The 24722-nt window shown below is 36.5% G+C and overlaps 1 protein-coding gene and 1 long non-coding RNA gene across 6 annotated transcripts in view; one reads left to right on the top strand and one right to left on the bottom strand.

Annotated features, from left to right (window-relative positions):
* The window catches only part of LOC127970419 (uncharacterized), a 47787-nt gene extending 28512 nt beyond the window's left edge, over positions 1 to 19275 (bottom strand). The window contains exons 1-7 of one of the 4 annotated variants that reach the window (XR_008156611.1): positions 18805 to 19267; positions 16130 to 16209; positions 15571 to 15685; positions 15370 to 15481; positions 14607 to 14641; positions 10102 to 10207; positions 4242 to 4366 (exon numbers count right to left, since the gene is read on the bottom strand). This is a non-coding gene — a long non-coding RNA (uncharacterized LOC127970419). Of the gene's footprint in view, positions 1 to 4241; positions 4367 to 10101; positions 10208 to 14606; positions 14642 to 15369; positions 15482 to 15570; positions 15686 to 16129; positions 16210 to 18804 lie in introns of all 4 variants that reach the window. The other 3 variants (XR_008156609.1, XR_008156610.1, XR_008156608.1) reach the window with 3 other exon arrangements.
* Positions 1 to 24722, top strand: part of LOC127970416 (lutropin-choriogonadotropic hormone receptor) — a 145124-nt gene that overhangs the window by 106849 nt on the left and 13553 nt on the right. The window contains exon 5 of one of the 2 annotated variants that reach the window (XR_008156605.1): positions 14225 to 14356. Coding sequence is in view for 1 of the 2 variants with exons in the window: in XM_052573002.1 (XP_052428962.1) it covers positions 23695 to 23849 (155 nt within the window). In the remaining variant the exon portion in view is untranslated. Of the gene's footprint in view, positions 1 to 14224; positions 14357 to 23425; positions 23850 to 24722 lie in introns of those variants that run through there. The other variant, XM_052573002.1, reaches the window with a different exon arrangement.

The raw sequence follows: 24722 nt of genomic DNA, 5'->3' as shown, positions 1-24722 counted from the left end.
TCCGGGAAATTGGTTTGTTTGAACTCAGAGGGAGTGTCAGCCACATTAAAAAAGTTAACAGCTTAAGTCATTTGTGGATTAATCCGTATTAGAGATGCGAACCGTTTAAAACGATTCAGTTCGATTTGGTGAACTGAATGATTCTTTCGCGAACCGAAAATCCAGCTGCTTTGATTTGAACTCTCTCTCACACAGACACGGAAGAGAAGACAATGCTGAATAAAGTCGTAGTTTTAGCTATTTTTGGACCAAAATGTATTTTCGATGCTTCAAAAAATTCTAACTGACCCTCTGATGTCACATGGACTACTTTGATGATGTTTTTCTTACCTTTCTGGACATGGACAGTATACCGTACACACAGTTTCAATGGAGGGACTGAGAGCTCTCGGACTAAATCTAAAATATCTTAAACTGTGTTCAGAAGATAAAAGGAGGCCTTACATGTTTGGAACAGGATAAGGGTGAGTTGTTAATGACATAATTTTCATTTTTGGGCGAACTAACCCTTTAAGGTTAAAAAAATACATTATTTTCCATATAATGTACATTATAGTTTCTCCTCTATGCCCTGCTTTCTGAAATGTGTCCATTTTGAAAGGCTCATCGCGCTATAAAGGCGAGGTGTGCTCTGATTGGCTAGCTATCCAGTGCATTGTGATTGGCCAAATGCATTAAACCAATTAACTTGAGTAATTTGTAGATAAGTGTGTACTGGAGACACGAACCGTTTCAAACGATTCAGTTCGATTTGGTGAACTGGTTCAACCAGTTTAATGAAAAGATCCTATAAAATGGAAAGATTTGTTCATGATCTGGACATCACTAGACGAAACAAAACTCATAAAACCCATTACAGATGAGGCATTTGTTGCATCAAGTGGGGACATAATTACTGATTATAATGACTTAGTATATCTTAGTATATATCTTTATAAGCATTGCGTATCACGCTATGTAAGCATAAAACCATGTCTGCATTTGTGATCTGAGAAACTAAAAACAACAAGCCTACTCTACACTGCTCAAAACTCAGGTTTGAATGATCAGTGGCAAATTATTTAAATATAAAATATGTTCTTACAGGCTATGAGTCAGAAGCGCCAGACTGTCCTTGCAATGTTTGAACTGCCCAACTTTATAAAAACAACCATTGTGCCACAGATGCAGTGCAGGCTACTGGCTCAGGAAACAGTCCTCATCCTCCATGAAATGCACAGCACACATCTGAATATTTGGGTTGGATTGTTCTGGAACAGTGTTGAACTTCAACACAATTGATTTCTAGTCTTGTCATCTTTCGGGAAACCAAACAAAGTAGTTTTCACTTTTCACAAGGAAACAAACAGCGACTCCACGACATGGCACCGGCAACAACAGAGAGAATAAAAGGTACGCCTTCTTTCTTTGCGCAAACATCTGGGCGGCGTTATGCAAATCTTCTTACATAGTGATGTAGAGATGTGAGGGCGTTTTGGAATGAGACGTTTTAGGTGGATGTGAATGAGACTTAACTTTTACAAAGAATATCTCTTTGGGTTTGAGACTTTAGTCTTTGCAACTTTACAGATCTTCTTTAAAGGGACGCACCGGTTGACCATCCATAAATCGGAACCGTACGGTTTTTGCTTAAAATACACGATCGGCAATCGGACGGTTTTTGGTCTTTTTCGGCTGATTTTTTTTAGAGTTGTTCCGATTCCGATACTAGTATCGGAAATATCTCCGATACCACAACAAATTCTGGCATCGGCATCGGCGAGTACATGAACCCATATACCGATCCGATACCATTTTCTTAAAAAAGACCTAGTTATGACCGCAAGCTTTGCCTAACCGCTGCACGGTTCTTCTTCGCTGCTCAAAATGCATTGAAAACACAGGAAGTTGTGCTGTGTTGCCACAAGCAACCCCTGTTTAGAGCAGCGAAGAAGAAATGAAAACGCGTTAGCAGCCCTTATCTATATATGACTGGATCACTCATCACATTCTAAACTGCCAAAAGACAGTGAAGCCGCTACTATATTATAGATCAGTGGTTAGCAGTATGTCTCTGTAGTACCGGTAGTTACAGACTCTCGAGTATATTCAGTACCGGCAACTGCGTTCAGTCGCTTCCGTGTAAGTCAAAACGCAGGGCTCCAGACAGTAGCCGAATATATACTAGTGTCTGTGAATATTAAACTGCAAAATACTATTTAAATATTACTCCCGCAAAATCTACATCTCTGTGGGTGACTGGCACAGATGCGCGAGAGCTCGCTGTTTTGTAGTCTCTGCTGTGTGTCATGAGGACACGAACGCATAAACCGTCACTTCATGAGAATTTACCGTTTCATTTGAGAATACTGTCATATCATAAACACAGACACTCAAAGATCTTCATGGCAGCCCATTAAAATAAATGTTTGGTTTACATGAGTAAATTGACAATATATAAAGCTACTGTTGTAGCCTACAGTAATAATAATACATCTCTATAATAATAATAATTATGCCTAGATGGTTGCTTGTTTTTTACTTGTTTTTTACTTGTTAGAGATTATCTGATTAATAGATCTTTTTTTATATTCCTAGACTTATTTGTTGCAGTTTTTTTATACAGTTATATTGTAAAACTTAAATACCTTTTTTAGTTTGCGGTGTTAGATTTTTGGCTGCATTTGAAGTTCTTTTTTGCATAAGAAAATAAATAATACTGTCAAATTCATGTTAGATAATAAAAATACTGTAATAAATACAGTAGTTCACCATGTATTTGTTCATGTTTTATTGAGGGATCTGTCTGAAGCACACCATAAAAAAATTCTAGCAATTTACACAGGGCTAGTAGTATATACAGCTGTATATACAGATATACACCCAGGTATCGGATCAGTACTCGGTATCGGCCGATACCCTGAGCCCAGGTATCGGAATCGGTATCGGGAAGAGAAAAAGGGTATCGGAACATCTCTAATTTTTTTTGGCTTATTAATACCAAATAAACATCTTGTTTATGCATACTTTCCTTCTTTCTTGTTTGTTAAAAAAAATCGGAAATCCGTATCGGAATCGGCCAGTTTGCTTGTAAAAAATCGGTATCAGAATCGGCCAGTTTGCTTGTAAAAAAATCGGTATCAGAATCGGCAAGTTTGCTTGTAAAAAATCGGTATCGGAATCGGCCATGAAAAAATCATGATCATGCATCCCTACTTTTTTATGCACCAAGAGCTTAAAGACAAAGGAAAAATTGTAATCGCATCATATGACCCTTTTAAACAAGTACTAACACCGCCTTTCCCTTTTACTGAATTTTGGTGGAATTTTTATTAGTTTTGGTGGTATTTTGCTGATTAAATGGATGGAAATAAAAAATGTGAAAAGTGCAAACCTCGCCACAGTGACGCTAAAATGTTGAAAATGATTACCAGGATACTGATTTATGGTTGAGTGGTCTCTTGCAGATTAATATGTGGTTGCTAGAGTGTTGTTAGGTGGTTTCTTACAGGTCCAAGTCAATAATCACTTGCAAGGTGAAAGTATAATCGGTTTAGAGCTTGAATTATAGTAATGATGGTTGCCTTAGTAAACGCAACTAATAACGATGCAAACATTCGTTTACTGTTTTTAGTGTGTGTTTGACAATGCATTAGAGCCTTGTTTATTAAAAAGCCATCTTAAAGTTAACACAAGTGCTATTTTCTTACCTCGTGTTTTGTGTTGCGTGAGATCAAAATCGTGCACTAATGAATTATACATCAGCCCTGTGGTTTCACGCATTTTAAACATACACGTGCTTTTCACACCACAAGCATTGTAAGCCAACAAAAACCACAGGCTATTAATAAGCTTACACCAGTGACATTTACATTTATTTTTCAAGAAAGCAAAAACCTACATCTATGTTTTAAATAAATGAGAACTGGTCATGAAGTGATTTGATCAACTTTTTGTCTTCACTAGATCATTTTAAATTGCCCTGTAATGATCCTAGATATTCTATGCAGGCTTTAAATTAATATTAAAAATTCATGTATAATAAGAAGAATAATAAACGAACGAGCAAAATCCAATTTCAAATTGTATTAGAATATAATTTGTAAAGCATGTCAAAGTCTACCACTTGCATACTATGCCACCACTTTCCACAAAAACATCAATGCAAGTTATTCTTTGACAGTTCAGGATGTTGGTATTTGACACTGTTACGTCTCTGTGTGTATGTGTGTATTTAGGTGCAAAGACACACACGTACTTACCATGCTGCCAGTAAACTATCGGCAGTCTTGCAGACACGCAACGTTCTCCCACGTGCTGCAGGCTTCGAGTCCTGCGACGAGAGCTTGAAGATCCCGACCCTGACACAAAGCACGATCCATCAAACCTGCAGCGAACATACAGACAATGCACATATAATACAAACACATCAAAGCCTAACTTAATATATAATTGCTTTGAATAAATATATATGATCCCGGTGGTGCTGGAGACATGCTGCAATGTTTTAGCTACAGAATAAATGTATAAATAAACGAATACATTTACATATCAAATAATAATATTTTATATATTATCTATTATAAATAGAAGATTTATGTGTCAGTAACTAAACCTCTCTCTCTGACTTACACTGTACAAATGTTTGACCATTAAACTGACTTTCTAAACAATCTCTTTTATTTCTAATAAAGCGCAGATGTGTTTGATAAATACTGATGAAACCTGCAGTGGTTTCTCAGAAGGAGGCATCTGAGCTCCTCTTTTCCTTTGATTCTCCTCCTGTGGTATTTCTTAGAATGTGTCAGTGATCTGAACTGCACAAACACAGAGACCTCCAGTGGAGGACAGTAAAACTGCTCTTTGTGCTGCCACTTTTAAGTCATTAAAGGATGCATATGATGGAAAAGAGGATTTTCTTGGTAGTTTTGATATAGCTTGGTGATCTGGGTAGACAACCAGACCATTTATAGAAAAATAAGCAAATATGGGTTGGAGTCTTACTACTTTTAAGATTTTGTATGTGCTATTTTAATAGGCTTATTTCAACATTAAAAAGTTTTTCATTATTATTATTTTTTTTATTATTATTCAAGTAAAGAAAGTGAAGATGATTACAAGTGCCAAATATAAAATGACTTGGACAAACAAACATATAAACTGATAGCTAACATTTTAAAGATAATTCTGATAACTCCTGTATATGTATTCTAGTGTGTGTGTGTGTGTGTGTGTGTGTGTGTGTGCGTGTGTGTGTGTGTGCGTCATTGTATCTAGGTGTGTGGGAGGAAGCATACAAATCATTGAGTATCTAACAGACTTTTTTATTATTATAAAATAATAATAATAATTGGGGGTTTACTAGTGGAGACAATAGGTATTGTTTTTGTATTGAGTTTCATTATCTCTTCCTTCAACTGGGAGGGATGGGTTATTTATTACATTATTAATCTTATATTTGATTATGGATTTTATTTGTTGATACTGGACAACAACCTTTATTTATAAAGCACATTTAACACAATAAAAATTGATCCAAAGTGCTGTACATAGCAGGACTACACTATAAAAAACAACAATTACAAATTTCCAAAAGCTAAAGAATAAAAATGTGTTTTCAGAGTAGATTTAAAAATGTCCAATGAAGGAGCAGACCTCACATGATAAGGAAGAGCATTCCAAAGCTTGGGCCCAGCCACAGAAAAGGCCCGATCACCCTTTAATTTGTAACGACTTTGTGACACATTTAAAAGCAAGTGATTTGAAGATCTAAGTGACCTAGCAGGACAGTATGGCACAATAAGATCACAAATATACCTTGGTGCACAGCCAGACAATGCCTTGTAAACAAACAAAAGGATCTTAAAATCAACTCTAAACTTAATGGGAAGCCAGTGAAGGGATGCCAAAACAGGAGAAATATGATCCCTCTTTCTAGACCCAGTCAAAAGTCTTGCAGCAGCATTTTGAACAATTTGCAATCGAGATAGTGAAGATTGAGGAAGACCACAATAAAGAGAGTTGCAATAGTCTAATCGTGATGTTACAAAAGCATGAATTGCAACTTCTAGGTCTTTGCTTGAAAGAATATTCTTCAACTTTGCAATAGATCTTAAATGGAAAAAGCTTCCTCTAATAACCGCACTAATCTGTTTATCAAAGAGTAGTGAAGAGTCAAAGATCACCCCAAGGTTTTTGATTTGTTTGCATACATTCGTTGAGAGAGGACCTAACTGTGCTTTCAGAGCAGGAGAGGAATCTGCCGGACAACCGAGAATTAACACCTCTGTTTTATCCTCATTTAACTGCAAAAAATTATTTGTCATCCACCTCTTGATATCATCTACACATTCCAATAACACATCAAATGAAGCAGTGTTGTCAAGCCTTACTGGAAGGTAAAGCTGAGAATCATCTGCATAACAGTGATATGAAATGTTGTACTTCTGAAAAATGAGGGCCAAGGGCAGCATATAAAGGGAAAACAATAAAGGTCCCAAAATAGATCCCTGGGGCACACCAAACAAAACAGGCGCAGATGACGAGGAACAATTTCCTAAATTTACAGAAAAAGTCCTCTTTTCTAGGTAGGAAGCAAACCACTTTAGTACAGTGCCCTTGACACCAACCATATATTCTAATCTTTCCAGAAGAATGTTGTGGTCAATGGTATCAAACGCAGCGCTCAGGTCTAACAAAACCAGCACAACACAAGAGCCTGAATCTAGAGCAAGCAAGATATCATTGGTTACCCTCAACAGAGCTGACTCAGTGCTATGTAATGATCTAAAGCCAGATTGGAACATGTCCAAAATGTTAAAAGAATTCAAATAAAATTGGAGCTGTGAAAAAACTACTTTCTCTAAAAGCTTAGAGATGAAAGGCAGTTTAGAGATCGGTCGATAGTTACTGCACATTTCTGGATCAAATTGAGGTTTTTTCAACATAGGTTGTACAATTGCATGCTTAAAACTAGTTGGAACGACACCTTTGGCTAAAGAACTGTTTATGATAGCAGTTACCATGTGACTAATGGTAGAAAAAACTTCCTTAAAAAGACGAGCTGGGATAATATCTAGCTTAGAACCAGAACACTTCATAGTGGAGATTATATCAGCTAGTTGAGTAGGACAGACAGGTTTAAAGTTAGACAGACAACTCATCGGACAAGGCAATTGCAAGTGACATGTTTCGGATGGAACAATAGAGCTTCTAATATCGTAAATTTTTTGAGTGAAATGTTTTAAAAAGTCTTCACAACGCTCAATAGAGGCCTCAGATAAAATATTTGTGGTCGGATTTAGAATAGAGTCTATTGTATCAAACAGGACTTTTGGACGCTTAGCGTTGTCAGAAATTAATTGAGAAAAGAAGTTTGATTTTGCCTTTTTTACTGCCGTTTGATAGTTGAAAAGACTTGATTTTAAAATGTCAAATGAAACCTGTAACCTATCTTTTTTCCACTTTCGCTCTGCTTTTCGACACTCTTGCCTGAGAGCGCGGGTGACATCATTTAACCACGGCTGGCCAGCAACCTTCATCTTTTCACGCTTAAGCGGAGCAACAGTGTCCATAGTTATAGAGGATGCTTTATAAAATATCTCAGTCAAGCATTCAATATCTGTTTCGTTCAGAAAATCATTATTAAAATGTGAAGAAAAATGTTCAGAAAACAAATTTGCAGTATTTGAATGAATAGCTCGAGAGAGACATGAAGGCTGAGGGGAACTAGAGGATGGGAGAAAGCACTCAGATTCAAACGTAATTAGATAATGGTCAGACACACATGCATCAATAACCTCCAGATTTGAAATAAAAACCCCACGAGACATTACTAAATCTAGTGTGTGACCCAAATTGTGAGTTGGACCACAGACAGATTGTACAAAGTTCAAAGACTCTAAAATATTTACAAATTCTTTGACCAACGTTCTAGAAGGGCAGCAGAGATGAATGTTAAAATCCCCAAGAATCAATAGTCTATCAGCCCGAGTCACCAGATCAGAGAGAAAATCAGAAAATTGTTGAATAAAATCCTTATTGCATTTAGGGGGTCTGTAAATCAGAGCACATAGCATAGGACCATTTAAATCAACCTTCAGTAACTGGACTTCAAAACTGGAAAAGTTGTCCGTAGGCACAGACTTACATTTGAAACAGTTTTTAAAAATTGTTGCAACTCCACCACCATGTCCAGAAGCCCGTGGAGAACTGAAAAAAGCACAGTCAGGAGGAGCTATTTCGGCAAGAGGCAACAAGTCACCCTGTTTTAACCAGGAGATACTTTTATACCCCAAGACCATACTTCTGGACTAGTGTGTTAAATGATATAAGTTTTGAAATAAATGCAGGGGTGTGTTATTCCTTTTTGTTGCCATGATTGAAAATAGATAGGTTTGTTGAATAGTTGAAAGTCAGGTTTGAGCCAGAATGGGGTGTATCTACATGGTGATAGTGATGAATTATTAATTTTATTCACTTTCCCCCAAGCTGTGAGAGTTGTCATAATTGTAGTGTTCTTATGTAATTCATTTTCTTGACTGAAGTTGGCAGGAAAGCGAGATTATAAAGCCTTTTTGTTGTTTAAAATACAATGGACCCTTTTCACATTAAACTGGGATTCTCAGAAGAGCAGGTCATCTTAGTTGATGAATTTCTATAGTAGTGACAGCAGAGTAGACAGCTGATAATATTTCATATTCCCATTTGCTCCAAAAGCAAATGAATAAATCCATGATAGAGCTTCCATGACAAAATAGTGGAAAATCTAGAAAGGCTGATGCAGACATGACTGTTTTGTAAACAGTTTTGCAGTTTACTCCCAAGGAAATATAAAACAAAAGTATATGCGTAATTAGGCAAGACTCCCCTAGGAATACTAATACTTATCACCATATTTCTAATAACTTATAAACCTCACTATACTTCCCCAGTTGATTGATTACATTAAGAACTAGGGCTGCATGATATTGGGAAAAAATGACATTGCGATATTTATTTTTTCTGCAATATGAAATTTTATCAAATTCTTTCTTACAAACAAAAATGGGGTGAGCACACTTACATTCTCATTTTAAATGATTTAAAACATTGACGCCATTGTGTCAATTGATTCATATGCGCGAGGGAGAGAGAGAGCAAGAGCGTGTGGCCGGGGCTCTCTCTCTGTCTCTCTCTCTCTCGCATGCGCTCTCTCTCTCCCTCTCTCTCTCTCGCATGCGCTCTCTCTCTCTCTCTCTCTCTCTTGCGCGTGCTCTCTCTCTCTCGCACGCTCTTTCTCTCTGCCCTGTTAAACTGACAGGACTTAAAAACACTCTAAGATGGTTAAGCTGTGCAATTAATCCGCGAATCACATTCGTCAAGGGCTGGGGAGCAGCTGGACCGTACGGTTAATGAATAACGGATTAACTACGACAGCCTACATCGCACATCCTGCGATGTGACTATCATGGATTCGTACATAGCAATATCGATGCTTAAACGACACATCGTGCAGCCCTATTAAGAACTGCAAATAAGGAATTACAAGTTTTCTGAGATATTATGTTTAAATATGCAAATGATGCATAATCTTATTAAACATTAATAAGAATATAAATCTGAATACTGGATAAAACCGATTCATGTTGGCATATTACAGTCAAAACTTTTTACAGACAAAATTTTTATGACTCCATAATGCAAAAAATAGTCAACATCCAGAAAATGTAAAAAAAAAAAAAAAATTAACCCACCATGATTTTAGGAATGAATGTCGGATCAAATCAGGTGAATGATTTTTGAAAAAACCCCATGTAAAAAAAACTTCAGGATATAAATAAACATAAGTTTTTATGTACTGTATGTAAGTACTGCTGAAGTGGACAAAAAAAAAAGGAATAAAACACTTTGGAAACTGGCCATTGTTGTATAATTGAGATTTACACATGCAAACGGATTCAAAGTGTATTTTGGATGTTTTCTTTCCACTAGCCTTAAACAACACATTAAGATGACCCAAATAGCCCAAAATCTCAAAAATGACCAGTGCATGAAAAACAAAGTTTTTTCATGTAGTGTCTTGTTTGTACATATAAAAAGATCCCACTCAAAGGGATGTGGCCGTGGACAGGAAGTATGTACCTGGTGTTGAAGGTGAGCACGAGGGCAGCAGCCAGGTCTCAGATACTGCGTTTGGTGCTCGATGAACTTCACCTCATCCTGGTCCTTCAGGCCAAACTGTCTGCGACTGCGAAAAAAGACAATAGGAACATGTGCATTTCATTTAGATGTTTAATGCATTCAATTCAGAAACTTCTGTCATTGTCACATAATCACACACAAACCAAAGCAGACACACAAAGGGGGTCACAGCAAAGGGTCAGATGTCCCACAACACACCTGGATGTCGACGCACAGAGAAATAAACCGGTAACCTTCCAGGTAACCCACTTTTCTAACCGCAGTGCATGCATTAGTGTGCGGAGGAAGGCGTGCTGTGGTGGACGTCTGGTCTTGTGTCTGTAGGTGTTTGTGTCTTTCTGCTGTACTCAAGTCGAGCTTTGTACACCTGTGACTCTTGAACTACCACAAACTGTATCTCTACATCTAACATCTGCAGGTGGCTTCCCCACAGAGCAGACGAGATGGGAGTGTGTGAGTGTGTGCGCGTTGGTGTGGTTTTAAAGGTGAGAAGCCCACACAGAAATCCTATTGTAACATGCCTCATCTAAACTCGAGTGTCTTCTCTTGTACAGGCCGCTTCAAATTAAACAGACACATTATGTGCTAGTCAAATGCCATGTAGAACATTTGGTTACTGATGTTATTGTAGAAGCACCCTTTTTATAGATGTAGTGTATTTGTTGAGTTAAGTCACATTTGTTTATATAGCAGACTCACAATAAGAAAAAAGATATGAACTGTTAATGTAGCAAATCAGCTATGAAGAAACTTAAAAAAAGTGAATCGTGTCATTCAGTTTAATTTAGTTCAGTGTTGATTAAATTTAGTTCATCATATTATTAACTACTGGACAATAAGCAGCAATATTGTCGTTAATTCGCTCAATGTTGATTCAGTCCGGTTCAATAAGTGTCGATGTTGCAGATTTTGTCACCTGTTTTATGATTTATTCTGCAACCAAATATCCGAAAGTAAACTGAAACTGAAAAAAAACAACAACATTTCAACCCCCCCCCCTCGCAAAAAAAGGAATACAAATATCTAAAATTACAACAACAAAAAAAATTTATAATTAAAAAAATATATAATTTAATTTAAAAAAATAATTAAAATAAATGTATATAAAACATTTTAACAAAAAAAAAAAAGAATAAATTAAAGCTATAAAAAAACTAATAAAAGCACATAAAATTTAATATCTAAAATATCAAAATATTAATAAATACTACAATAGTATAGAAACAACACTTCTTCGGTGACGTCACTAGGGTTATTGTTATGGAAATATACAGCAGGTCATGTGATATTAACACGACAGCCTTCGTGAGAAAGCACTGTTTTTATCTGAGACTACTTTTGGCATGTCTAACGTTATCTTTCTCAATTCATTACTCTAGAAGTAGACCTCTTTTTTAATCGCAACACAGATCTACGAACTATTCTGAACTACAATATTCTATAGTGGAACGTATAGAAGACGGCGGAAGACATAAGCGGAACCACATGATGCAAACGCACACCTACATTTCCTGAAGACTGACGAGTGTCTGTCATCTGAACAACTGTCCTCCATAACACTAAACAGATGGCAGCATTCTCTCTCGTCATTCAGTTTGAAAAGTGATATGTTACACTGTTAATGGCATTTACAATTTCTTTTTATCTCCCATATACTTCCTACTTGACATCCTGTATAAGAATCTTTCAGATTTTATGTAATTTGTTTTTAAAATGTAGACTGCATTAAGAATTTCTGGCATTAAATCACCATTGACTGTAGGTAAGATTTTAAAAGGACTGCATTAACTAAATCCTACTTGGATGTTGGACAGTACAGTCATTAAGTACAACTAAAATATTAAAATAATAACTATAATTAATAATTTCCAATAATTGAAATAAAGCTAATTGAAACAAATTAAAATATAAATATTATATGAAATACTTTAACTTTTTTAAATGTTTTTAATGTTTTTGTTACTTTTGTTTGTTGTTATTATTATTATTATTATTATTATTATTATTATTTTCTGTGATTCTGATCTGTAATATGCTTTGTGTGCTACTCACTGGTTTCTGAACAATTAATAATAATAATAATAATAATAATAATAAATTAAAAACTGTACCTTACAACAGAAAAAAAATGAAAGCCTTATAAAACTATAAAAAACATAAATTACAAAAACTAAAATGGAAATTTAAATAAATAAAACCTTTTATAAAAAATATTTAAAATGACTAAAACTGAAATAAAATCTATTAAAGCTATAAAAAAAATTAACGTAATAAAATATATATACAGGTGCATCTAAAAAATGATATCTTAGAAAAGGTCATTTCATAAAAAAAGCTATCTTTCTTATATTCTAGATTCATTGCACACAAACTGAAATATTTCAAGTTTTTTTTTTTTTTTTTTGATGGTTACGATTTACAGCTTGGGAAATTTTAAAATTCAGTATCTCAAAAAATGTGAATATTCCATTTTTAGTTTTATTTAATTTTGAGTATAAATACTGCGTACCTCTTGGGCTAGTTTAACCACAACCACAATTATGGGAAAGTGACTTGACAGTTGTCTAGAAGACAATCATTAACACCCTCCACAAGGAGTGTCAGCCACAGAGGGTCATTGCTGAAAGGGCTGCTGTTCACAGAGTGCTGTATCAAGATATATTCATAGAAAATTTACTGGAAGGAAAAAATGTGGCAAGAAAAGGTGCACAAGCAACAGGGATGACCACAGCCTTGGGAAGATTGTCAGGAAAAGCCGATTCAAGAATTTGGCAGAGCTTCACAAGGAGTGGACTGAAGCTGGAGTCAGCGCATCAAGAGTCAACACACTCAGACGTCTTCAGGCACAGAATTCAAGCTGCATGAAGTCCAGTGTGAAGTTTCTGAAGTCAGAGATGATTTGGGTTGCCGTGATGTCTGCTGGTGTTGGTCTATTGTGTTTTATTAAGTCCAAAGTCAATGCAGCCATCTACCAGGAGATTTTGGAGCACTTTATGCTTCCATGTGCTGACAAGCTTCATGAAGATGCTGATTTCATTTTGCAGGAAGACTTTAGCACCAGCCCACAGTGCCAAATCCACTTCAAATTGGTTTGATGACCATGACACTACTATGCTTGATTTGCCAGCCAACTCACCTGACCTGAACCTCACAGAGGATCTATGGGGTATTGTGAAGAGGAAGATAAGTAACATCTGACAAACAATACAGAGGACCACTCAGTCATTGCAATGCCTCAGTAGTGCCACAGGCTGATCACCTTCATGCCACTCCGCATTGAAGCAGTAATTCATGCAAAAGGAGCCCCAACCAAGTATTAAGTGCATAATTAAACCAGCTTTGGAGATCTCGAACATTTGTTTTATCAATCTTTTTTTGATTGATCTTTGAGAAAATATTAAAAAAATGTGAGATCCTGAATTTTTATTTTCCTAAGCTGTACGTCAGAATAAAAAAAAAAAAAAAAAAAAACCTTTTTAAATTAAATTACAAAAAAGAAATAACTTTTCCATGATATAAAAGTTTTTGGAGATGCACCTGAGTGTGTGTGTGTTTAAATTAATAATAGATTAATAATAAAATAAAGCAAATAACAAAAATTAAAATAAATTTAAAACTGAAATTCTAAAAATAAAAGCTAATAAATAATAATTAAAAAGTCTCATCTTTACAACTAACCTTCCCACCATTAAAACTAACCAGTGGACGACCGAACAACCTGTTGCTTGTTCAGAGCAAATCTGCGAGCCACATGCGTGCACCATGACCACCGATGGTTTGATGGCACGCTGTTGTTTTTAATCGTAAAGCCTCTCGTTCAGAAAGTCTGTGGTGCGTAAGAAGAGGTGTGGTGGGCTGAGAGCGTGGAGCCTGATAACTGTGAGTGTGGTTTTTCTCTCACACCTGAGTGCTCTGAGTGTTTTAGCACCAGAGGGGTGGCTCTTTGTTCCTCCTCTGATATACGTGTGTGTGTGTGTGTGTGTGGGTGCGCGGAGCTCTTTTGCAAATGGAAAACCTGCAACTATAGAAAGCAAACATTTCCTCTCTTTCTGTATTTTTTCAGCCTGGGGATGCCAAACTCAGAGACACCCAGCGTCGCCCACGCAGACGCACACCCGCACAAAGCCACCTGTGAGGAAGACCCAGCAGCGGAGGCACGGACGAGAGTATCCCTCTGAACTGGATGTGCTCTGTGGTGAGGAGAAACTCTCTCATTTTGTTTTCACTCATTTCTAGAACATGTTGTTTATTTTTCTCTCCCCTACGACCACATAAATCGCTTTTGAAACTCGTCGATGCAGTTTTGATGCGTTTGAAGGAGCGCGAGCGTATAATACTGATAATTAATTACAGGGAATTCTTTTGATCTGGTACCACCAGTGCATCATATCTGAATTTCACATGAACTTTCATGACATGCACACAAAGATTTTTTAACATCTTACCTGTGACTGTAGTGTACTGCAATGATGAGCTCCAGCTGTAGAGAAGACGCAATGTTTAAAGGTGATTTTTACAAAGTTAATAAGACTGGACATAATTAATAAAGATGCAGTTCACACTAAAATTATAATTTACTCATCTTCAAGGTGTTAAAAACGTATGACTTATTTTCATTTGTGAATTACAAAATGATATATTTAGCAGAATGACAAAGCAGCTCTTAAAACTATATTATTGGCCAGCTCTTTAGGTAAAGCTGGATTTACAAGTACTTCATACATACCTGCATACATACAGTGCAGTTGCATAGGGCAATATACACTATATAGCGAATCTCAGCTGCCTGATTGCTTGTATTTGTCACAAAATGTAAACTATATTATCACCTAGCTCTTATCTGCTAAACGTAACTATAAGGCATAACAATATTAAAATACTGTAAATATTAATATCAGGATTTTCAGTAGAGCAGCTTTAAACTATGTGTATTGTGAAAATATATATACATTTTGACTTGATTTGAAGTGACTCCAGTCCCCTTCCACTTTCACTTTATGGAACAAAAAGCATAATTTTTGTGTTTTTCACAAGATAGAAAGTCAGAACCGTTATGTGAGAGAAAAAAAAAAGATTATTTTATAATAATAATTGCTTGTCTCCCTCTTGTGGTGAAGCTGAAGCACCATTGGTTTTACTGGGTCACACACTGAGATGTAAGTTTGTGATGGAGCATGATAATCATGTTTCCAGACTAATAACACTTACGGCTGTGTTAAATGTGATTGGAGGTGGTTAGAAACCTTCATGGCAGCCAAGGCTTGTATGGTGAGACCCAGGCGGGACGGCGTCAGAGCAACAAGCCATCACATTGAAGCCACTACTTTTAATAAATGTGGTCATTTAGCAGATGCTTTTATCTAAGGCGACTTTCAAATGAGGACAATAGAATAGTTGCATCAGTCTTACCCTGAGATTTTCCATCGATAATGAGCGGAGCAAATACAGCAGCATAGTTTCCTTTCATTGCGTTACTGATGTACATTTTCTGAGCATCTTCGGAAAGTGTGTGAATAATAAACTCCTGCAAAACAACCATCAGAAACATTTAATCTCAACTCTGTGTCTGATTCATAATAATCCAAGTAAGTGTGGATTTGTATCTGACTCTAGATACAAGATCAGGTTCAGCTGTACTCCTATCCAAGGAAGAGTTCATCCAAAAATTAAAGATCTTCAGTGAATAACACATTGAATTTGAGTCCGTTCCTCATAAAGCTATTTTATGGGTTACTGAGAACCTTTAAAAAAACTTTTTTGCTGCTTTTTAACCTGTTTGGAGCTTGATGCTATGAATCTCAGCTGCATTTTATTCCATAAGTAGGCATGATTATCATATGGGTTTACAACATCAGTAGTAGTTTACAAAGTCATTTTTGGGTCAAGTATTCTTTTCAAATTTGCATTAAAATCACTGTTGACCCCAAATCGTTCTGTAGATGAAAGAGTAGAAAAGACTTGGGAATACCTGTGTGTGGATTGATCGCATCGGGCCTCAGTGATAATGCCCCTCTCGGTCATTGCAAACATCCCAGTAAACTGTAACTCCTGCAATTAAACACACAAAATCTGATAGGACATGTTGCATTGACATTAAAAGAATTAATCACTCCAAAATGAACATTTGCTGAATATGTACTCAACCTCAGGCCACCAAGATGCAGATGAGTTTATTTCTTCATCAGATTTGGAGAAATGTAGCATTGCATAACTTGCTTACCAGTGGCTCCTCTGCAGTGAATGGGTGCCGTCAGAATGAGAGTCTAAACAGCAGATTAAAAACATCACAATAATCCACAAGAAATCCACACGACTACAGTCCTTCGATTAACATCTTATGAAGCAAAACAACTGCATGTTTGTAAGAAACCAATACATTAATCAGGCATTTTAACTTTAACCAAAATATGAGTTAATAATACATAACGCTTCCTCCAGTAAAAAAAAAAAAAGTACATAATCTGTTGTTGTCTCATGTCAAAATCCAACCACATATTAAGTTTAGAACCACTCTGGACTGTTTTGGCCTAAATAAATATTTGTGCATATTTCTCCCCTGATTCAGACAAGATTACTTTTTCAATGAAGGAAGCAACATTGTGGATCAAGGACATAGCTGGAAGCAACAGATTGAAGTTAAAACGTCTTAATGATGGATTTGTTTCTTACACAAACAGCTTTTCACTTCACAAGACATTAATGGATGGACTTAAGTGGTGTGGATTACTGTGATGTTTTAATCAGCTTTTTGGACTCTCATTCTGACGGCACCTATTCACTGAAGAAGATCCACTGGTGAGCAAGTGATGCAATGCTACATTTCTCCAAACTCATCTGCCTCATATGGGCGAGGAAGCTTTCAGACAAATTAAATTGTTGGGTAAACAATATCTTTAAATCAATAATGTAAGTCATTCTTGCAATAAACAAATGACACATGTGCAAACTCATGGAGACCAAAATGAACAGGACTTTGAATTACAAACAGTTTTGTGCACATCTATTGAGCGTGTTCGGGGTCATTAGGACATGGAGTATATTCCTGATTTATTGAAACCGAGAGATACCACTTCATCTTCTGCTCTGGACTGCCTAGATTATTGACAGCACCTCTGTACAGTCCACACACAACACCGAGCTGAAGGATACAGCGAACAGTACAGTGTGACTATTCAAATGTGGAATAAATGCAAATATGTAGTGTCATGCATGCCAACCCGACATGTAAATGCCCTGAGAACAGCTCAGAATTCAGTTACAATGTAAACAACAGCATGCAAAAATAATAGAAAACTTGTTGCAGCTGATTATAGAAACTTCACATAATTTAAATGACCCCTTAAAATTCTGGAAGACGATTAAATCATTGGCTGGAAACAAAACTGGAATTGAGCTGTCCCCATTTATTCTTAAGGACTCACATAAATTATCCGATAAGGCTGAGATGCTTGGCTGTTTTAATGAGCATTTTACTGCCTCTGGTTCATTATCTGATTCCCTCAACACTTCACATCAGAATCATCCTAAAGGTAATTGTCATTGTCATTCTGGTGTCAGTAATTTTCAGTTTCAGAAGTGAATAAAGCCCTCACACTTTTAGACATTAGAAAATCGGCTGGTCCTGATAACTTGGAGCCTTATTTTCTACAGTTAGCATCTGATTTTATTGCACAAGCTTTGACTTATCTTTTTAATCTTTCTCTGGACACGAATGAAATTCCACTTATATGGAAATCCGCATTTGTTTTTCCTCTGTTAAAAGGAGGCGACCCGAATGATTTAAATAACTATAGACCCATCTCGAAACTGTCTGTCCGGGCCAAGGTTATGGGAACTCTGGTGAATGAACAATTGAAAGAGTTTCTAACTATCAACAATATTCTGTCTAATTTTCAATCAGGCTTTCGTAAGAAACACAGCACAACTACAGCAGCCCTAAAAGTAGTAAATAATTTTATTGACTCTTTAGATAAAAAACAACATTGTGCAGCTCTCTTCATTGACCTATCGAAGGCTTTTGATACTGTGGATTATTCAATATTAAAACAAAGACTTCTTAGTGTCGGGTTGTCAGAACAAACAGTTTGCTGGTTTGACAACTATCTATCAGGTAGATCCCAGTATGTACAGGCAGATGGTCTCACCTCCAGCCCTCTTAGTATATCCTAGGGTGTGCCACAGGGGTCAGTGCTGGGACCACTTCTATTTATATTATACATCAACAATCTTGATCAAAATGTCTCCAACGCAAATTTTCATTTTTATGCCGATAATACTGTGATATACTGTTCTGCATCAACTCCAAACCAAGCTCTTTGTCAGCTTCAATTTGCTTTTGATACTGTACAACGTACCTTGTTCGATTTAAAACTTGTTTTGAATGACGACAAAACAAAACTTATGTTATTCTCAAATGCAAAATCAAAGTCACGGAACCTTCTACCCATCACTACTTCTCAGGGCTCCAAGATTGAGTCTGTTAACTAACCATGTTGAACCTTGGAGGACAATGCAAAGTGAATAATAAAATATTGATAAAATATATCAAAGTGCAATTGTTTTACCAAATGACAACAGAACTTTAATAAAGGTAACTCCGTTACTTTAATAAAGGCGTGTAGAATATTCTAATTTCTCATGTACCTGATTTCGAAGGTTTTCTTTCAAGAAAGGCAGTCTTAACTTGATATACTGTAGTCTCTCTGCAGTCTCCGTTTTGATCCGGAGTCAGTTCAAAATTGCACCGTACATTCGAGTGAAGCGCAAAATGGATTCAGATATTTTAAATCTTTACAAAACGTGCACAGCTTCCGTCGTTTGTCTGGAAGAGGTGACTGTATATTTCATTTTATTTGCTCGAGATAATTCCCGTGAATCAGTCTTTAAGAAAACGCGGTTTACCTTACCTGATGGACTGAAACCGTTCACACACTGAAATCGCGTCACGAAAATAAAAGAATATTTAATCTCACAGAATTCTCCATCTAGATATCTGGCAAGGCTGCTGGACTGTATTTGATTCTTGGATGATAACTACATGAGTTCCTCGTGTTTTCACTTTCGCTTTCACTGTAACTGTAACGTTCCACTTCCGAGTTTGGATGACGTCACCTCGTTGCGCGGCAACACGGACAGTTCACTTTATTGATTTTTTAAAAATTGCCTACTCGTTTATGATGTGATTTAGAAATTGTAATTAAAAATTATAACAATAACATTAATTAAATTAAAATAATAACAACAATTATAACATATCTATGTATGAAGTAAATGCATTATTTGGATCTTGGTTAAAGTGCATTTATGCATTGTTTATTTAATCTATCAAAACAGTCATAGATTATAAAGATGCATGAAAGGATATGTTTCGTTATGAATGCTGAAATCTAATGTTTTTTTAGTGAAAGCGATCAAAGTCAACAAAACAGCAATGATATGCAAGTGCTAAATATTATTTTATACACACACACACACACACACACACAGTTAAGTTGATTTATATAAAGTAGGTTTAGATGTAAAATTATACATCTAAAAGTATATTTTGTATAATAAAATAATAAATACCCTTATGGAAATAAATAATAAAATATAATAATAATTTTGTGTTATTTAAACGATAAGTGTAGTAAAAAGACTTTTTTACCTTTGTTGAAGAGTAAATATGGATTTATGCACTGTGTATCTTACTCTTTAATATCAAAACATTCATTATTTACATGAAAGCATACATTTATTTTTGTTTTTTGCTGAATTGGAATTGTGTGTGTTTGTGTGTGTGTGTGTGTGTGTGTGTGTGTGTGTGTAAAAGTAAAAAAAAAGTAAAAAAAGACTTATTGCATAAGTCAAAAATGATGCCATTTCATGAAATGAGAGAAGTGGCCTACAACTTCATTTCATTATGTCCTATCAAGTTTAGATTGCTCCTCCCATTCTTATCACTGGCACAGCCAGGCGCCAGAACAGACACGAACAGACACAAATAAACTACTCGCTGTTTAACACAGGTCAGCATGGCCTTAGAGAAACATAACCACTTACCGCCCATATGGAAGTGTTATATATGACATATTTTGCATTGTATCAAGAGTGATCTTGCCATAATCGCACAGGTATATTTGTAGCAGCCAACAATACATTGTATGCGTCGAAGTATATATTATGCCACAAATCATTAGGAAGTAAAGATCATGTTCCATGAAGATATTTCTAAATTTTCTGCCTTAACTGTCTGAAAACTTAATTTTTTTATTAGTAATATGCATTGCCAAGGACTTAATTTGGACTTTAAAGGATATTTTCTCCATATATATATACATGATTCTTATCTGTCTGTCTAATCATCTATAATTGCATTTTTTTAATTTTTTACTTGACCTAAAATATTTTTGTTTCTTTTTTTTTTTTATACATGCAGGGGCGGATCTACCAAGGTGGCAGGGCAAATGCCACCCTAAAAGAAAGCCTTGCCACAACTGCTGCCAGCAACGAATTAAGGGTTATGGCCAATTTGAAAATTTACGAGCGCAAATCTTTCGTGATTCTTGATCCCGCTCGAACTCCCGAACTGATTCAAATGATTTTGCGATCCCCAAACTGACTCAAATGATTCGCGAACCCACTTTGAACTTACGAACTGACTCAAATGATTCGCGAACCCGCTACGAACTCCCGAACTGATTCAAATGATTCGCGATCCCGTTTCGAACTCCCGAACTGATTCAAATGATTCGCGATCCCCAAACTGACTAAAATGATTCGCGAAACCGCTCCGAACTCCCAAACTGACTCAAATGATTCGCGAACCCGCTCCGAACTCTCGAATTGATTCAAATGATTCGCGATCCCCAAACTGACTAAAATGATTCGCGAACCCGCTACGAACTCCCGAACTGATTCAAATGATTCGCGAACCCGCTACGAACTCCCGAACTGATTCAAATGATTCGCGATCCCCAAACTGACTAAAATGATTCGCGAACCCGCTCCGAACTCCCAAACTGACTCAAATGATTCGCCAACCCGCTCCGATCTCTCGAATTGATTCAAATGATCCGCGATCCCGCTCCGAACTCCCGAACTGATTCAAATGATTTGCGATCCCCAGACGGACTAAAATGATTTGCGAACCCGCTCCGAACTCCCAAACTGACTCAAATGATTCGCGATCCCCATAACTGATTCAAATGATTCGGGATCCCGCTCCGATCTCCCAAACTGACTCAAATGATTCGCGATCCCCATAACTGACTCAAATGATTCGCGATCCCGCTACGAACTCCCGAACTGATTCAAATCATTCGCGAACCCGCTTTGAACTCGCGAACTGACTCAAATGATTTGCGATCCCCCTCCTAACTCCCGAACTGATTCAAATGATTCGCGTACGCTCTTTGAACTCGCGAACTGACTCAAATGATTCGCGATCCCGCTCCTACCTCCCGAACTGACTCAATCTGCCTAGGGCACCAACTCCCAGAGGGGGCACCATCCCAGTTGCTCCAAAAAAAAAAAAAAACTTCCTCCATTCTCCCATCCGCGCTCGCAACCGCTCGCACCTCATGTTTGCGGCTGAATGTTCCTAATTGATGTATGAATCCAATCCAGCGAAGAGAAAAGAAAACTAAAAGTAAAAAAAAACAAACAAAAAAAAAAAACAGGCATAAAGCTGGCTTGATGTTGGACGTTCGAGAGTCTCAAATTTATGTACCGTCTCTAAAGTTACATGCGATATTGGTATACACTTTTCTAACGTCAGTAGCATTTGAGGAGAATGACTTATAGTCATAAAAACAACTTACTTGCTATAAAATAAAAACTTTTGCTATAGATGACACAGGCTTTATAATTTCTTCAACAAAAAACGTGCATATCACAACCCTTACAAAAATAAACCATGGTTTTATCATAGTAAAACTGCTTAGTTTCCTTTTGCATGATTTCTGAATGCTTGAGACTATAAAATAAATTAGAGTCATAATAAAGTTATAGCCACAGGTAAATGTCGAGAGCTACAATTGTGATTTGTAAATAATACAATTTATTCATTAAGTTTTTTTTTATTTGATTAAAGTTCTTTTTTCACCCCTATAGTAGTTTTTTTTTTTTCATCACCATATTTGAGGAAGGAGGGCACAACAATACAATCCTGCTTATGAGCACACATTTGGCCAGCAGCTGAAGGTGTTGTTATACACGTCTCTGGGAATGTGTGCTGTAGGCTACTACACACACTAGCACGCGTGGTGTTTTCAGCTCTTCACTATATTGACACATGATGTAGGCTACACGTGCATGCAAGCACGCTATGAGAGGATTTCACCATTTCATTTGATAAAACTATCTTCATTCATTCGTATCGTATACACAGACTGACAGAAACGGCAATGTCTTTACGACAACCTGTCAAAAAAAAATCTCAGTATAACTTGAAGAAATTATACTTAATTATACTTAAAATATATACTAAAACGTTATTTTAAAGGAATATTACACAAGTTTTCATTGAAGTTTTAATTTAAACTTGCCAAAACAATAACACCATATTTTTCAAAAACAATTTCTAAAAGTACATTTGTATTTGTGCCTATAACGCTTATTTATTAATTTTTTGGTCAGCTAATAAAACCTATGCTCCAGGGACCATATTCATATAACATCTAAGGTTAAATGTAGCTCTTGACTGGTTGAGTTAGATGGTGATTAACACTAAACAGTAGAAAATCAGTTGAGTCTCCCCAGCTGGAAATGTCATTGGCTATTAAAGTCTTGTGTTTCTTTTAATAAATGGACATATTGATAACACTGAAACTTTTATAATGCTCTTAATTACATGTTGATGCATTAGTGAGTGTGGTGGTGCTTATGGGGTATGGTCACTTATTCCTTATATGAACTGTTTCAAATGCAAGACATTGATTGCATGAGATTAAGTTTGTAAATGGCAGCCTGTGCCTTTTTGTAGTGTGCACATATTTTTATCATCAAACTGTGATAACTGTGACTAAATTCAGTAGCCTATATATATGTCTGCCATATGTTGCCACCCCTCAAAAAATCCTGCCCCCTTCTCGCCACCCCAACAATATTTTTCTAGATCCACCCCTGTATGTAATGTTGATTCAGTCAAAATAAAAACATATATTAATGTTATTGTTAGGTACACGATTGTCTGTCTATACACTATATATGCCGTGTGTGTTTGCGCTCGCGCGCGTGTGGGTTGTGTCTATTTTTTTTTTTTTTTTTTTTTTTTTGACGGGCCACGCGCTGCGATAAGACTCAAGAAGACAACCTTAACAGTTTATCTGTGAGCTCTTCTCCCAGACCCGATCCTCTGAAAGGACTGTGAACAAGTACTGCTCATACACTGCAGAATAGGAACTTGAAGTCTTTCGACTAACTCATAAAGATGTAAGCCACTCGAGGAGTCGGTTTACTGTTGCGCGCATTTGATTTCCGTCAGTCACCAGCCAGACATCCGGCGAAAAGCGGACTTTTCATTTTTTTTTAAGGCAAAAACATTAGGAGACAATGTGGAAATGTCTCCTGCTGCTCGCCTCTGCTCTGCTGATGTCTTTCTGCGGAGGAGTGTGTTTCGTTTGTCCGGAGATCTGCCGCTGTTCTCAGAAGAGCATCACCTGTAACAGCGCGACGGAGAGCCTGAAGAGCAGGACTCACAGCAGACTGTAAGCACACTGCATTTCATCATCTTAACTAGACGTTAAATTCATATTATACGCTGTACCAAACTGTGCGTCGTCATTGCATTAGCCTAAATGACTTTAACTTTAAATTTAAGAGTCATTGTAAGAGTTATGGTTTTCATAGTCAAGACTTGTAGGTTCAGAAACTTTCACTCATATCAAGATCACTCATGTATATTTAGCTCAAAACGCGCCAGTGGATTTTTGCAATTGCACAAAGTTTATCAATGATAAATGTTTGGTGGTTAGAGACTTTGTGAAATAAGGCTTTGTCTGCAGTGATTCACTTTGATAATAAACATCTAGGATATCATGTACATGTAACACACCCAAGTCAATTCAGCTTAATTATGTCATGAGAATGCTTGTATAGTACAGAATGTTAAATATGAAAATAGGACTAAATGGGAGGTACAGTATGTCATTTTATTTTAAGGTGTGATTTGGAGGGTAATTTCCATTTCTCAGGAATTGTGTGTCCGCATTCAGTTTATTCTCTTCTCAATATATTTCTAAAGGCTCGTGGATCTAATAACCAACTGATAACAACACCCCAAAACAGAGAGAGAATGAGCTTATCTGTGACTCTCTGACCATCACAAATGCATCCGTAGTCTAAACATGCATGTTGACCCATTTAGTAATCTGATTTATAAATAAATAGCTATCTGTATTTACCCATTTAATATCTACAAAATGTACCAACAATTTTGTCAATGCTGTCAACACAATATTTATGACACTGTTAAAAAAATGCCACTAAGCCATTGGTTTGGTTGATAAATGGTATAAAATTACAACATTGTTAATAGTATCACAACATAATTAAATATGGAACAATATATGTCATATATA

The sequence above is a fragment of the Carassius gibelio genome, chromosome B13, assembly GCF_023724105.1.
Source record: "Carassius gibelio isolate Cgi1373 ecotype wild population from Czech Republic chromosome B13, carGib1.2-hapl.c, whole genome shotgun sequence".
Lineage (NCBI taxonomy): Eukaryota > Metazoa > Chordata > Actinopteri > Cypriniformes > Cyprinidae > Carassius > Carassius gibelio.
The sequence above is the reverse complement of the archived record's forward strand: the minus strand, read 5'-3'. Positions and strand labels throughout refer to the sequence as shown.